This window comes from Vipera berus (genome assembly GCF_964194415.1).
Source record: "Vipera berus genome assembly, chromosome: 6".
NCBI lineage: Eukaryota > Metazoa > Chordata > Lepidosauria > Squamata > Viperidae > Vipera > Vipera berus.
Genome location: NC_138208.1, coordinates 92,274,036 through 92,289,411, shown reverse-complemented (window position 1 = coordinate 92,289,411; position 15,376 = coordinate 92,274,036). Strand labels below are relative to the sequence as shown.

Sequence of the window (15,376 nt, the reverse complement as noted above, 5' to 3'; positions counted from 1 at the left end):
GTCCCCAAGCGGGGGGGGGGGGTTCAGCAGGGGAGGGAGCCCAAAAGGGGTGCCGGAGACACAGCCGGATGGGGCCCTTCCTTGACGGACTCTCTGGGCCTCGGGGAAGGAGGCCAAGTGGAGGGCAGCCGGCCTTTGTTCTGCCCCAGTGTGTGTGTGGGGGGGGTGCATTCCTCCCGAGCCCTGCAGAGCTGAAGGGCCCTGGGGGGGGAGGCCACTGCCGGTGTGGGGCCCCTGGAGGGTGGGGCCCCCTGGGGACTCCTGGGCCAGCCAAAATCAGACCAGGATCCTTGGACCACTCCCCCCCCCCGGAAGTAGCCCTCTTGCTTCCCCCCCCTTCCTGTCCAGCTGGCTCATGTGGAGGCATCTCCCTCTTGAGTGGCACCTGTAGCATCGCCCTTTGGGGCCAAGGCCTCCAGGGCACCATCCTCTTGGGGGGCTGTCCTGATGGAAGGCTGAAGATCGCTCCTGTGGGGGAGACCCTCCCCCAAGAGAGCAGGAGGTCAGCCAGAGGTGGCTGAGCCCCACGGCCAGGGCCTCCTTGCCAGGGAATGCCGTCTCTGTGTGTGAGTGTGCGACTACCTTGTCTCTGGCTGGGGGCCCTGGAGGGGGACTGCCTCCTCTCCGTGGGGGGCACCTTGCCTTCCAGGATCCCCCCCCCAGCCACTGCACTTGCAAGGGCCGAAGGGAAGTGGCCAACCCGAGTCCCAGGGGCCCCTTGGACCTCCTCTGCCTTGGACTGGACTGGAGAAGGGTCCCTGCCTGCTCGCCTGCCCTGTCCTGGCGGGCCTCTGCCTTCCAGCCTAGCCCGGCACTTTCGGGGTCCCTAATCTCTGAGGCCGGGGCTGCTCTCGGCCCTCCCCCACCTTTGTCATTTGAGGTGACTGTTTAGGGACGAGGCGTTCTTAAAAACCTCAACGAGGTTTATTAAAATAGAAACATCCGGTTGTCTCGGAGTTCCAGCTTCTGCCTTTGGGGCCAGCACCCCCCTCCTTCCCTGCCTTCCCCCTCTCTGCCGATGGCCCTCGATCCCGCCTCCCCCCAAGGCCCAAGAGAGCCAGGCTCAGGACAATGGGTGGTTTCATAGCCCGGGAGGCAGAGTGTGCCCCTCCCCACCGGAGGATGTGATGGGGGTGGGGCGGGCGCATCGCCCTCCCCGTGGGGAAGCAGACAGAGAGGGCTTGTGCCCACCGACAGATGGGAGGGGCAAAGCAGCAGCAGCTGGAGGGCAGAGGGGGAGCAGCCCAGGGGGGGAAGGGGGGCGGGATCATACGTGGGGTGCCCACCCACCGGACTGGCTTCCCTGGCGTGTCCTGCCCCTCCTCCGTGCACCAGGCCCTGCGCCCCGAGAGGGTTAATGGAGGAGAGGACAGGACCGCAGGAATGCGGCGCAGAGAGAGAGAGAGAGAGAAGCCGGTGCCGGCCTGGGCACCAAAGCAGCCCCTCTTTTAGCAAGCAAGCAGCTCAGAAACACCCCCCCCAACCCTGTGCAGTCTTCTACCCCCCCCCCGCCACCCCATGATCCTCACTGAGAGAGGACAGAGCAAATAATCTTGCTGGTTTAATTTTTTTGCAATTTGATACAAGTGTTTATATTCCCTTCTGGTAACTGTCTTTAAAAAACGAAATAAATAAAAATGACCTTTTTATTGCATTTGTAACATTTGGCACAGTACAAACCCTCGGTGCACCTCCCCCCTCCCTCCCACCCCCGTTTTGTCTTCTTGAAATAAGATAACTGTAAATATGGAGACGGCTTTTTCCAAGGCTTTAAGAAAAGAGCGTCTCTATAGAAACGGGTTTGTTTTTACTGCATTCTAAGTAACATCTTCTAAAAAGGACAACTCTCCCCCCCCCCCCCCCGCGCGGTTCCTTGGTTCTGAGATTTTCTGTTCTATCTCCTCCGCCACTGTTTTTGGGAGCAAGGCTGCTTTATGTTTTTGCTTTAAATAGCTCTGATGCCAAAACTCCCCATGGGGAACTGTGCCTCGGTCTGGGGGGGGGGTTGGAGGAACTCTTGAGTTACGCTTCCTTCTTAATACGGCTATCAAGTCAGAAAGCAGGCCTTCCTTTACATTTTAATAGAATCTGCTGCTTCTTTCAGCCCAAGACTTAACATAGAAGCGTATGGGGGGTACTGCCCTCCTCCCTCTGGGTATGAAAGTTGGTTTTGTCTCTTGTGCATCCTATTGCATTTATTTAATAATGGCTGGGCAGGGGGGGGCGAGGGAAGGAGTCAGATCTGAGTTTCCTGCACTTTCTCCTTGGGGTGGGTCTGTATTATATACGGTTCGGCAATAGTCGTGACCGTGGGGTGCAGAGAGTTCCCCAAACAGTTTTCTGTCCAGTGGGCCCCCTGGGAGGGTTTGTAAGTGTTGTAGTGGTCATGAATAGCCGGCAGCGCAACTGCCCCCTCACCTGACATGCCGGACGCGGTCGAAGGGGTGGCGGTGGTGGCAGAGGTGGGTGCTGCCGCCGCCGAGGCCGGAATGTCTTCGTCCACCTGTATGATTTCCACTGTCCTGGCGGCCCCCACCGTACTCCTCTGCTGGTGACGCTTGCGAAGTTTGTAAAAGACGATCAACATGGCTGCCGCCAGCAGGGTCACCGCCACGAAGCAGCCGATGATGATCTTGGTGGTCTTCATCACCTCGTCCAGGCTGGTCTGCATCTTGTCGTTGCTGTCCAAGGTGGCGTCCTGCCTGGGCGTTTTGGTCGTTTGGATGAGCACGGTGGTGGTGGTGGTGTAGGCCGGCTGGTAGCCCGTGGAGGTGGTTGGCACCGGCTTGGTGAACTTGGGAAAGATGTTCTCGGGCGACGTCTCCGTGGTCTCCACAGTGACCGTGGTGAAGAAGCTGTAGTTGGACGTGTTGAGCTCAGCCGTGCTCACGTTGAGGTAGGCCGAGGCATTGGAGTTCCCTGCCACGTTGGTGACCATGCACGTGTACAGCCCCGTGTCCGTGAGGAGAACCTGGGAGAAGTTCAGGGTGCCGTCGTTGAGGACGGAGATCCGGGGGTGGTTGGAGGCGTGGCTCAGCACCGTCCCGTTGGGCAGCAGCCACCGCACGGAGGACATGCTCGGGGTTCGGCACTTGAGCTCGGCCACCCTCCCCTCGGAGATGTTGAGGTCCCGGGGGGCGTCCATGATGAAGGGGGCCGAGCACTGGAAGGCCGTCTGGTCCACCTCCACCAGGAACCTGCCCCGCATGTGCGTGGGGGCGTGGCAGCGCCCGCAGCAAGAGGAGTTGGTGGGGATGTACTCCCGCAGCCACCAGGAGAGCCACAGGATGTCACAGTTGCAGTTCCAGGGGTTGTGGTGCAAGTGCAGCTCCACCAGGTACCTCAGGGGCGCGAAGAGGTCGTGGGGTAGAGAGGTGAGGTTGTTGTGGGCCAGGTTGAGCTCCACCAGCGCCGTGAGGTCGTCGAAGGCGTTGCGCTCGATCAGGCTGATCTGGGCGCTCATAATCCACAGCTTTTTGAGTGACTTCAGTCCGTGGAAGGCCCCCGGCTTAATGGCCGGAAAGGTGTTGCCGGACATCTCCAGCTCCTCCAGCCCCACCAGAGGGGAGAGGTTAGGCATCTCCCGGATGGCGCACATGCCCAGGTTCAGGTACTTCAGGCTGTAGAGCCCCTCGAAGGCCCCCTCGGAGATGTACTTGAGCTTCTTGAGCTCGCCCAGGTCCAGGCGCATGAGGGACGGGACGCGGTTGAAGGCGTAGGAGGAGATGCTCTCGATGGGGTTGTTGCGCAGCCAGAGCTCCCGCAGCTTGGACAGGTACTCGAAGGCCCCGCTGGGCACCACCGTCAGCCAGTTGTCGAAGAGCTCCAGGGTGTTGAGGCTGGCCAGCCCGTTGAAGGCCCCCACCTCGATCTGCCGGATGGCGTTGCGCCCCAGCTGGAGCACCTCCAGGTGGTGCAGGTGGCGGAAGGTGTCCGCCTGGATCACCTTGATGCCGTTCTCCATCAGGTTCAGGTAGCGGGTGCCGGAGGGGATGCCCGGCGGCACCTCGGCCAGCCCCCGCCGCGTGCAGACCACCTTGCTCAGCTGGCTACTGCAGGAGCAGACCGAGGGGCAGCTCTGCGGCCCGGGCCTGGCCGCCACGGCGCACGCCACCAGCCACGCTTGCGCCACGAGGCAGGCGAGGCAGGCGAGCGGGGCGGCGTTCCGGGCGGGCTGCGGGCGAGCCTGCCGCAGGAGCTTCATGGTGCGGCGCCAGCATTCTTCGCCATCGCGGGGGACTCGGAGCCGACGGCGGGGCCAGCCGCCCTCCTGCCTTAGCCCGGCTGGACCCGGCAGCCGCCGCCGCCGCCGCCGCCGCCGTTCTCCATCGGAGGGGAGGGACAGAGCGGGGGGGGGCGGGGGCCGGCCGGCCGGAGGCGGTGGCGGGTCGCCCGGGGCCCGAGTCAGGCCTCCCGAGGGGCTGGCGGGGCGGCCGGCCGCCGCGGCACTCCGCGCTGGGCGGCCGGGCGAGCGGCGGCGAGGCTGTGCGGGCGCGTCCTTGGGCGGCGGGACAAGGGCTGGCGGCGGCGAGAGCGGTGGCGGCGGCGGCGGTGGGGGCGCTGCGGGGGACGCAGCTCCATGGCCGGCGCGGCGGCGGCGGCGGCGGCTCCCTCTCGCCCCGCTGCCTGCCCGGCGGGGCGCAGCGCCTAGGGCGGGGGGGCGCGGGCGGCGGCGCGGGGCGGCGAGCGGGCGTCCCGGGCGAGGCGGCGGGCGGCCCCCCGGGGCCCGGCGGCGGGGAGCTGCGGCACCTGCAGCCCGCCGCGCCTGCAGCTTTCAGCGGCGCCCGGCGACTGCTGCGGGAGGAGGCGGAGGCGGAGGCGGAGGCGGGCGAGCGGGGGCGGCAGCGGCGGCAGCGGCAGAGCCCCGGACCGTCCTAAGCCGGCGCCGCGGCTGGCAACCGCCCCCTCCTCGGCTCCCGGGGCTGGCGCAGGTAGCAGCCGCCTGGGCGCCTCTCGCATCCTTTTGTCCTTCACTCCGCCGCCGCCGCCGCCAGCGCGGCCGCCGCTGCTGCTGCTGCTGACGCAGGGGCTTCTCGGCAGGCAGGGCGGCCGCGTCAAGCGGGCGGGCGGCTTCGCTCGGCGCAGGCAACGCCGCCCCTCGCCTCGCCGCCTCCCTCCGGGGTTCGGGGAAGGCGGCCAGCCGCGCAGCCCTCCGGTGAGCGGCGGGGAAAAGGCCCGGGCCGCGGGCAAAGTGCCGACTGCGGAGGGGGCGGTCTCTGTTCAGGACCTTCGGCGAGCCGCGGCCGGAGACCCCTTTTTGGCCCCCTCCCCGCTGCAGCCCTGCTGGGGCTGCCTGGCCCTGGGGTGGTGGAGCGGGACCCGGCGCTGGAGCCCTGAAGCCGGCTGGAGGCGGGGCCCGCCTGGCACCATCCCTGCTCGGACGCTGCTCCGAGGAGCTCCTGCTGTCCCAGAGGAGGATCGGGGCTCCCCTGGGGATGCTGGGCATTGGGGGGGCGCCTCTCTTGCCTGGGAGGGGGACCGAGGCCAGGGTGGGGCCTGCTGCGGGCTCAGGGGACCAGACCCCCTTGCCCAGTCTTGCTTTGGGAGGGAGCTGCAGCTGGTCTCTCTCAGGTGGGGGGAGTCGGTGCTGGGGGGGCCCTGCAGGGGTGCTGGACCGGTCTGTGGGTCACCCTCCGCCTCCTGCCCAAGTGGGGTTATGGGGGACGGGAAGGGTGTGGGGTGGGCTAAGTGGGGCTGCTGGTTTTCTGCACCTCAGGGACACCCAACTGCATTGAGGCTGTGGAAGAAAGCAAGAGGCATTAGGACTGACCAGCAGGGTGAGAGTCTGCTGGTGTGTGTGTGTGTGTGTGTGTGTGTGTGTGTGTGTGTGTGTGTGTGAGAGAGAGAGAGAGAGAGAGAGAGAGAGAGAGAGAGAGAGAGAGTCTCAATTGAAGGGAGAAAGAAACCCATCACTTTGCACTCCAAGCAGTTTCTCAGTTTTCTCAACAGAATTGTGTGGTCATTTTATTGGATTTGCGGTTCTCTCTTTTCTGCCATAAAATAATAGGAATTTAAAAAATCATGAGTAAGTCAATCGAAGGAAAAAGCTTGGAACAGAAAGGCAGCTGTGAGTTACACAAAAGAACCATCACAAAACTTGAAAAAATCCGGACATTGGATGCTGAGCGCCTGGAACTCGGCCCCGCTGTGGGGGAAGGGAAAAGAGGCTCTGGGGCTGCTCTCTAAGCCCGGATTCGGTGCTAGAAGAACCCCGATCTCACCCACCCCCTCACCCCTCCAACCAAATTGGGGGAGGGGGGGCAGGTTGGAGAGGCACAGCGCAGAGCCGGAGTTCCAGCAGGTTGGGGGGGGGGGCAGAAGGCTCAGGACCCAGAGCTGACCGGGCCGTTGTGCAGAGTGGGGCTGGTCTCCCCTCTGCCGGGCATGCCCACCTCCTTCCCGGGGGGGGGGGTTCCTGCGTTGGCTCGCTGGCCTGGAGGGTCACCCGGAGGGTTCTGCCAGCGTGTCTCCTGCCCAGCAGCCCTTCCTCTGGCTGGCTTGTCTGGCCGGCTTCTGCTCTTGCCGCCTGAGTGAGCCGCAGGGCACCCAAGTGTGGCTAATCCGGTCTGCTTTCTGAACTCGGACGCTTCCTTCCTGGGGGTGGGAGGGGTGCCGCCTTGCTGCTCAACCTTGGCAGGGATCCCGGGGCTCCTCCTGTGATGGCCTCGGGGGCTGCACAGTGTCCCTGTTTCTTCTGTTGTTCGGCTGGCACCGCCCGGTCACTGCAACTTTGCCCTTGGCAGGGCCCCAGGCTCCCAGGAGGGGCAGCGGAGAAGCCCAGCTGGAGGCCTTGCTGGGCCTGGCACCGGGGCTCTCCTGCCCACCCGGCCTCCCCTCTTTCCCTCCAAAGTGAAAGGCTGCCCCCATCCTGGCACCTCAGCCTGCCTGGAGCAGAGCTGGAGGGCGCCAGGTGGGCCCGTGGTTTCATCTGAAGCCATTCTCTTGCAGGATTTCTTCCTCCAGATTCTCCCTGCCTTCTTTTTCCATCTTGGGTCTGGATGCTGCCGTCCACTAAGAAGCCACTTTTGCAGCCTGGGTGTTGGAACTCGGCCGTTCTTACCTTCTTAAAATCTCCTGGTGGCAACCAGTAGCTGATGAAAAATGCCACTAGCATTTAAAGCCACAAAAATACAGTATAAGCATTTATAAAGTCAGTCGGAAAGGTGAAACCAGGTTAATGCCAGGAAGTGTCAAGGTCTGACAGCTGCTCAGGGACAGCCCTGGAAGGCCCATTTCTTTGGGGCTCCTGCCCGGTTTCAGAGGGATACTTTCATAGCCGATGACCCTCCCACTGCGCCCTGAATACTGCCTGTGCAAAACCATGCAGTATTTTGCAGCCTCTCTCTCTCTCGCAAAGCAGCAAAGCAGGGCGGCTCCACCTCAGGGTTGGTTTGGAAGGGTGCAGGATGGCTGAGCTGGCTGCTCTCCACCCTCAGGATCTGGCCCCTTCCTGACAGGCGGGCAGTCTGGGCAGGCGCCAGCCCTGGTGCCAGGTGAACAGAGAAGGACGGGCCAGTGCTCTGGGCCCTGTGGAGGCCCTTGTCTGCCATTGAGCTGGTTGTCAAGGTGGGGCAGTGGGTGAGGGGCACCAGTCTCTCCAGAGGAAGCTGTCGGCCGAGGCATCAGTGCATGGCAGCTGGGCAAGGGTTGGGCATGGGCGATGAAGTCTCTCTGGAGTCCAGCCAATACTTCTTCCCCATTGAAAGGCATTTGAGAGACACCAAAGGATGGCCGTCAACTATTAGAAGTTGGGCAAATTTATGGGCAGCTGTAGGAATCCCTGCCCATTGAGGTGGTGTAAGTTGGCCATGGCGAGCAGCCCCTTCCCTTGGGAGGACCCTTCTCCTCCAAGCCCCTCGGCTGTTTCCCCCCCCCCCTTGGCTGGTTGGCTCCAGGATTCTCCCCACAGGTGCTGGGCCATCAACCCAGCCCTTCTTCCGCTGGTGGAGGGGTGGAGAGAGCCGAAGGGCCAAGCACCTGCATTAGCCTGTATCTTTGCGGGGGGGGCCACAAGGAAGGCCCCAGCTTTAAGCTCCCTCGGGCGGCGCTCCCATCATCCCCACAGCTGCCTGCCCTGAGTCTGATTGGCAGCCTTCACCCTTTCCTGTCATCCCACCTGATGGCAGAAAGAACCTGTCATTGCCCCCAGCTGAGTGGCATCCGTGAGGGCTGGCAGAGAAGCCCTCGGGCCCACTTGTGCCAGGACAGCCACAGAAGTGGCCCCTTCGGACAGGCCCCCAAGACCCTCTTGCTGGGCTGGGGAAGCCAGGCTGGAGCCGGACTCCCCCACAAGTGGCCCTCGCAAGCCTCTCTCGGTGGGGACCGGGCCACTTGTGGATCGGTGTGGTGTGTCCGGCGGGTCTTGCAGCCCTGGGAGGGAGGCCGACCTGCGGGGACGGCTGAGGGCTGTGGGGAGGCTGCGGGCAGGCACTTAGCCAGCTGCCTCCCTCCCGCGGAGCCCAGAGCAGCTGACGGAGGGAGGGAGGTGGCTGCCCTGGGGCAAAGCCGTGGCAAGGAAGCCTTTGCCTCGTCCTGAAAGAGCTCTAAGCAGTCCTAGGCCCTGGCACAGTCTGGACAGTGTGTTTCTGTGTGTGTGTGTGGGGGGGTCTGTTGCACTTTGCTGCTGCTGCTCAGCCACCAGGTTGCGAGTGTGTGTGTGTGTGTGTGTGTCTCCAGACCACAGGCAGAAATGGGCCGAGGGAAGGGAGGAGCCCAGATCGGAGGCCCCAGTGGAACCAGGCAACTGCCTTGGCACGCATGGTTGGCATCCTGCTGGCTTCATTTCTCCCCACGTTCTGCCCTGAAACGAACGAAGGGGCTCCGGGCTGGCTCTGGCCGTGGATGAGAAGCGGTGGGACAGCCTGCCCTGAGATGGGCTCTGGCGCGGTGCCCCCCTCCCACGAGTGGATTTGGGGGGTGGGCCAAAATGTCCTCTGAGCCACTTCCAGCGTGTGTCTCCTATCCTGCCCTTCGGATGGGGGATGGGGTCTTTTGGACCCTCTGGGAGGGCCTTTGGCAGGGAGGGGAGTTTCACAAAGAAGAAAAGCTCTCGGCGGTCACTGACGTTGATCCTTGGGGTGTTTGCCTTAAATTCCCAGCGGGGTTTCAGGGAACAGTGCCCTCGCCAAATGCCCCAGTTCCCGGTGCCGTCCGAGGCATTCTGCCTTCCTGGCCTCTTCCCCCGCTGCCCTCCCAAGGGACGCTGGTCCTAAATCCGACCCCAGGATGACCAGCCGCCCTTGCTGACTTTGCCCCCCATTCGGCAGAAAGGTAGGATTTGGGTTGGGAGACTGGAGCCCCGGATGCTCCCCCCGCCCCAGGACTAAGGGCAGGTGGGTCAATGGGCCGCTTTGGGAGGATGTGTGGGTCTTCCCAGCCCTGGAGCTTCTAGTAAAGTCAGGTGGGCTTGGAAGGACTCCGGGGGGGGGGCAAGGGAGGCTCCCCTTGGCCTTCTTTAACACCAGGGCACTGGCTAGGTTGGCCAGAAGACCCCGGGCTAGGGGGTGGGTGGGGGTCTTGGGAATCTGCTCCCTCTGGAGGAGGAGGGGGGGCGCCTCTGCGGGGCGGATGGCCTGGCTTGGGGAGACGGAGCCTTTGGGGAGCCTGCCCGCCCTCCCACAGCTGCCGGCCGCTTTCTACCCCCTGCAGGTGGACGTGGAAGTGGAGAGCATGGACAAGGCCGGGAACTTCATCGGGTGGCTGCACATTGAGGGCGTCAACCTCTCGGTGGCGCTGGTGGAGCAGGCCCTCTCCAAGGTGCACTTCACGGCCGAGCGCAGCAACTACTACAAGCCCCTGGTGGTGGCCGAGGCTGCCGCCAAGCAGAAGAAGGAGAAGGTACCAGCCGGGCATTGGGGGTGGGGGCAGCCTCCCAGCCGGGCTGCTGCTCCTCAGAGCGGAAGGGAGGGGTGGGGGGGGCTTGGCATCGGTGTGCAGCAGCTCACTCCCTTTTCCAAGCTCTGCTGCTCCAAAAGGGGCTGGGGACCCCTCCTCGTGCCCCCCCCACTGCCTAGCATCCTCGGACACCCAGAGAGGCAGTGGGGGCAGCACGGGCAACCCTCCCCTGCCCAGCGGGCCTAGGCACCGGATCCTTTGGCCACTGAGGCAGCCTCCTGGGCAGCCCGCCAGGAAGGGCCCAAGCCGTGGCCTTACCGAGAGGGAGGGGCGTCCGCCTTCCCCTGCATGCCTTCGTTTCGCCAGCTTATCCAACCCCTCCTTGCAAGCATCGGGTCAGTGTCCTGCTGCCCCCCCCCCTTGTAGGGGCCATCTTCCTGGCTTCCGGTCTGGACCCGCCAGGCGCCTCTCTCTTGCCCCTCCGTGGCGCCTGCTCTGCTTCCCAGAGTTCGGATGGGCGGGAAGGTTGCATCTCTCCCCCCCAGGGGCCCCTGGAGACCTTGGAGGTCAGCAGGGGAAGGAGACCGGGGGGGGGGGAGTCAGGCCAGGCCCCCCTCTGGTTGCTCGGCAGAAGATGGAGGCGGAAGGAGCGGCTTTCACAGGCTGCAGGCGGGGGCCTGGCTTATTCCCCCCCCAGGGCTTCAGGCACAGGCAAATTCCCTCCTGGGGGGGAGTCTTGAACTGGGGGCGGGGAGGGGGAGCCTCCGGGGTTCGGTCTTTCTGCCTTATGGGATTGATCTACGGCCAGCGACTTAGGCGGCTTACGGTATTAAGCGTATCAAAGAGTACAAGTCAGTACTAAAAGCAATCGAATCACAAAATCTATAATTTCATTGCCATTCGAATAGTAAAGAGTGGCTGAAATTAAAGCAGCAATCAGAGGGGCACCCCCCAGTTCACCCCAAAAGGCCTTCGGGAAGAGCCGTGTTCGGGGCCACCTTCGTCCCAGGGGACACGTCTTCCAGTGGGGAAGAGCTGCTAAAAGGCCTCAATAAAGGGGGGGGCTCTATTGGGGGGGCAGGCGTGAGCTGCAGAGGAATAGCCCAGAGGCTCAGAACAGGCCTGGGGGGGGCTTGTTGAGGGACGTGGCTGGACAGATGGTGTCTGGGGAGTGGCTGATGGGTTTCCAAGAAGGGGGGCTCTTGGCAAGGGATGAGCTGAGCCTCCAAAGAAATGGGAAGAAGGCTTAAAAGGCACCTGGGGTCGGTGCTGCGGCGGGCGGGGGGGCTTAACTGTAGGCAGTGGAGGAGGACCCACAGCTCATCCCTCTGAGGCCCCAAACGGGCCAAACCGGAAGAGGAGATCCAGCATCCGGTTTCTGAGCATTATGGGTTACTTGGTAGAGGACAGCATGAGTTGCTGGAGGAGCAAGTGGCCGTCGTGGTCCGAAGGGCCTTCGTGCACCTTCTGGGCCAGCTGTGCCTGTCCCTAGACCGTGTGTGTGTGTGTGAGTCCCTGTGCCCTCCCAATTGCATTCCTGCCATGCGTTGCATGTGGGGCTGCCCTTGAAGAGCACTGGGAACCTAGAGCTGCTGCAGAAGGCCAGGTAGACGGACAGCCCCCATCGGCCATCAGGAGATGAATAGTGGCGGGCAGCCAATGGAACAATCAGTGTTCAAAGGAGGGGGGGGATGTTGGGGTGCGTCGGTCTTCTTCCGGCACTTGCGCTGTACGGGTCTAGGCTGCTTCCTACCTCCCTTCTGCACATTTGGGGGCTCTGAAGGGGAACAAGGCCCCCCACTGGGGAGAAGCCTCAATCGCCCAGGGGGGCTGGTGTCCTCGAATGATCCTTGGGCAGTGGTGCTGCACCTAGGGGTCTGCGTGCCTTCTCTGGGGGAGTCCACCTTCCCAGGCCCCCAATTCCCTTCCCCACACTGCCGGGAGCACTGCTGCTCTTTGGCGGGGGGGGGGCACAGGTTGCCTCCCAAGCATGGGCCCTCCCCATCTGGAAGACTCGGCTCTGCAGCCTGGGCTAGCCTGGAGGGTGGTCTCGTTCCCCCCCAGGACAGGCCGTTGCATCACCCCACTGACCCCCTCCCCGCATCTCTGTTCCCCAGGTGTGGTCGCAGTACGAAGAGCCCCCTGTGGAAGACGTGGTGACCACAGCCGAGGAGAAGGAACGCACGGCCAACTACAAGCCCGTCTTTGTGACGGAGGTCACTGATGACCTCCACTTCTACGTGCAGGATGTGGAGACGGGTGAGGGGCAGCTGGAGGGGGCTGGCCTTCTGCGACAGCCGGAGGCTCTGGGTGGGGAAGAGGGTCTCGGGGAGGGGGAGGGAGGGGACAAGCGGTCAGTGGGTGCCTGGGTCAGGTGAGCCTCAGAGGTCCACCAAGAAGCAGAGGTGGGCACAGTGGTCAGGGGATGATCGGGCTAGCTGGGGGGGAGGTGGTTGTCCATGTGGCTGGCCTGACTCACTCCTTTCCCCCCCCCCCCCCGGCAGGGACCCAGCTGGAGAAGTTGATGGAGAACATGCGGGCCGAGATTGCTGCCTGCCCCCCCGTGGAGGGGGCCTACACCCCCCGTCGTGGGGACTTCTGCATTGCCAAATTTGTGGATGGAGAATGGTATGCACAGGGACACCCCCCCAGGGTCACCCAGAGACCCCTTCCCCACCCAGAGTGAGAGGCGACCCTTCGGGCAAGCCTCCCTGCTGGGCCAGGCCAGCGCCAGGCCAACCCCTTCCTCATCAGGAGCCTTGGACCCACCGCAGGACCCGGCCCCCAGTGCCCTCCGAGCAGAGCTGTAGCCCTCCGACCTCCAGCCGGTCGCCAGAAGGAGGGGCTGGCCTGGGCCGCTCTGGACAGAGGTTGGGAAGCACAGCCGAGGGGGGGGCTTGGGCTTCTTGAGGGGGCTGCTGGGAGGGAGGGGGGGAGGGTCTCTGCTCGCTGGGCCCGGAGGTTGGACGGCCATGGGTAAGGGAAGCAGAGAGGCAGGGGGCTGGCGGGCGATGCCCCTTCCTGCGGGGAGCTCACGCCCAGGTGCCCCTTCCTCCCTCCCAGGTATCGGGCGCGGGTGGAGAAGGTGGAGTCCCTGGCCAGAGTGCACGTCTTCTACATCGACTACGGCAACGTGAGTGGGGGGGGTGCAGGGGAGGGTCTTGGGGGGTGCAGGGGAGGCCCCCCCTTGATCTTGAGCAGGAAGCAGCTGCAGCAGCGCCAAGAAACGAAAGCAGCTGCTCAGGGCAGGGAAGGGTCTTGGGGAGCCAGAGAAATGGGGTGGGGAGGGGGTGTCGATGGGGCAGAAGAAGACCGGATGTCTCCTCTGGGAGGCAGCCGAGGATTCTGCAGCTGGGGGGCTCACTCCCTACAACCGCCCCCCCCCGGGCTAAGCTGGAGCAGAAAAGGGGCCCTGTAGGCTAAGAGGGGCCTGGGCGGGGGGCTGGGGCAGCAGACCCCCCGAAGGGTCCCAGTTGGGAGGGAGGGGAGGAGGGGCGCTGGGAACCCTCTGTCTCTTTGGGGGGGGGCAGCCAAGGGGGCAGAGGCGCCTGTGCTAGAAGTCACAGGGGGTTAGGGGTTATGCCATTTTTGCTAGAGAAGCCCTGGAGTCATCTGACAGGCCTGGGGAAGAGGACCAAGTGGGTCTGGGGTCCCCTCGTTTCCCACCTGACTGGCTGGTTTTAGTCCTTGGAAAGAGCCCGTGGCCCCTCACAGCAGCCCCTCCCCATCGTTTAGCTTCTGCCTGCCAAGATTCGGGGGTGCCGCCTTCGGCTGCCCTCTTGGCTGCTTAGAACAGCTGCGGCCGTGGCCGGGAGTCTGGGGGAGTCCACAGGCCGCTGCAGCCACTAACCGCTTGCTTTCCTTCTCACCCCCCCACCCCCCCTTCAGAAGGAGACCCTGCCGTCCACCCGCCTGGCCGCCCTGCCACAGGCCTTTGGCACCCGGGTCCTGCCCGCCCAGGCCACCGAATACAAGTTTGCCTTCATCCAGGTGCCTCAGGATGTAAGTCCAGGGCAGGTTTACAGGGGGGGAAAGAAGTGTCCCGTAGCCCCCCCACACCTGGGACGGCAGCTGAGCAGCAGAGAAGAGGTGGGGGATGGCAGGCAGCTGCACCCCCTTTTAACTTTTAAAAACTGATTTATGCTTTTAATTGCTTTTGCGTTTATGTTTAGGACGCTGTTACTTTGTGCTGCTGCATTCTGATGCTAGTTTTCTGAGGGTGGGGGGGAGTTTTCCTTCGGGGCTCTGACAGTTCACTGGAAGCCAGCCTCTCCGTGGGGAGCACCGCCACAAAGGGGGGCTCGAGGGGCGCCTGCCCCCCCCTTCGGCAGACATGAGAGGGTGGCCCCCTTGGGTCCCCCCAAACCAGAGCGGCCTGCTCTGGGCCCCGTCTCTGGCCTGGCGCTCCCCGCCCCCTCTGCCCGCCTGACCGGAAGCCTCCTTCCCTCACAGGATGAGGCCCGAGCGGACGTGGTGGACAGTGCCGTGCGGGACATCCAGAATACGCAGTGCCTGCTCAACGTGGAGTACGCCGGGCCCGGCTGCAGCCACGTCACGCTGCAGTTTGCCGACTCCAAGGCCGACGTGGGGCTGGGGCTGGTCAAGACAGGGCTAGTCATGGTGGAGCCCCGGAAGGAGAAGCAGTTCCAGAAAGTGGTGAGCCCTGGGGGGGGCCTTCGGGGGGGCAGGGGGAAGGGAGGGGCCCTGGAAAATGGGGCTGGGGGCAGCGGTCTCTGAGGCAGCCTCTCTCTTGCAGATCACGGAATACCTGAATGCGCAGGAAGCTGCCAAGAGCGCCAGAGTAAGTGAGCCAGCGGTCTTCCCCTTATGTCCCTTCCCGGGAGGGGAGGGGGAAGCAAGCCCTGCCGGAGTGGGCAGGGGCTTCTTCCCCGGGGGGGGGCTCATTCCACCGGCTTGTCTCCTTGCAGCTGAACCTGTGGCGTTACGGAGACTTTCGCGCTGATGACGCTGATGAATTTGGCTACAGCCGCTGAGACCCCCCCTGCCACGGCCTCTGCCCACATCCGGAGCCTGAGGCCTGCAGGGGTGTGGGGAGGCGCTCTGACCTCCAGAGAGCAGGCCCTGCGAAGTGGGGGGGAGCCCTCCCCCAAACCCCCCAGATGCTGTACTTGGCCTCTTTATGGGCAAGCAGGAAAAGTGATGTCTGTCAAGCTTTGGAAGCAAATAAAAGTAGTGAGAAGCTGGGCCAGGCGGTGTCTTTTTGGCTGGGGGGGCACTGGGCTGTAGCTTCCCTGCACACACACAGACACACAGCCCGATTGGGATTGCACCAGGTGGGGTGGGCCCATCTGGGGCTCGAGGTCCCTTTGCACCTGTTGTGGGGGCCCTTAAATTATTTCTACTTTATTTATTGATTTATATTTGACATTTCTGAACCTCCCATCTCCCTCAAAGCCTTGGTGGAGCAGTGGGCTGATGCCTCCTTAAGTAACCCCAGCTGCCTGCAATTAGTGCAGGTTCGAGTCCCACCAGGCTCAAGGTTGACTCAGCCTTCCATCCTTCCCAGGTAGGTAAAATGAGG

General features: G+C 63.6%; 2 protein-coding genes across 2 annotated transcripts in view; one reads left to right on the top strand and one right to left on the bottom strand.

Moving 5' to 3' along the window:
* The window catches only part of SND1 (staphylococcal nuclease and tudor domain containing 1), an 82,745-nt gene extending 67,684 nt beyond the window's left edge, over window positions 1–15,061 (top strand). Inside the window, exons 17-24 of the mRNA XM_081330806.1 lie at window positions 9,649–9,837; window positions 11,952–12,093; window positions 12,339–12,462; window positions 12,898–12,967; window positions 13,723–13,836; window positions 14,287–14,490; window positions 14,591–14,635; window positions 14,763–15,061. Of these exons, the coding sequence (XP_081186932.1) occupies window positions 9,649–9,837; window positions 11,952–12,093; window positions 12,339–12,462; window positions 12,898–12,967; window positions 13,723–13,836; window positions 14,287–14,490; window positions 14,591–14,635; window positions 14,763–14,828 (954 nt within the window). The 3' untranslated portion in view covers window positions 14,829–15,061. The remainder of the gene's footprint in view (window positions 1–9,648; window positions 9,838–11,951; window positions 12,094–12,338; window positions 12,463–12,897; window positions 12,968–13,722; window positions 13,837–14,286; window positions 14,491–14,590; window positions 14,636–14,762) is intronic.
* On the bottom strand, window positions 2,237–4,959 carry LRRC4 (leucine rich repeat containing 4; the record flags this gene model as incomplete). Its single annotated transcript, XM_081332026.1, is given in 2 exon segments — window positions 2,237–4,723; window positions 4,726–4,959. Coding segments are annotated over 2 exon segments (2,721 nt in total).
* Window positions 15,062–15,376: the final 315 nt, after the last annotated feature.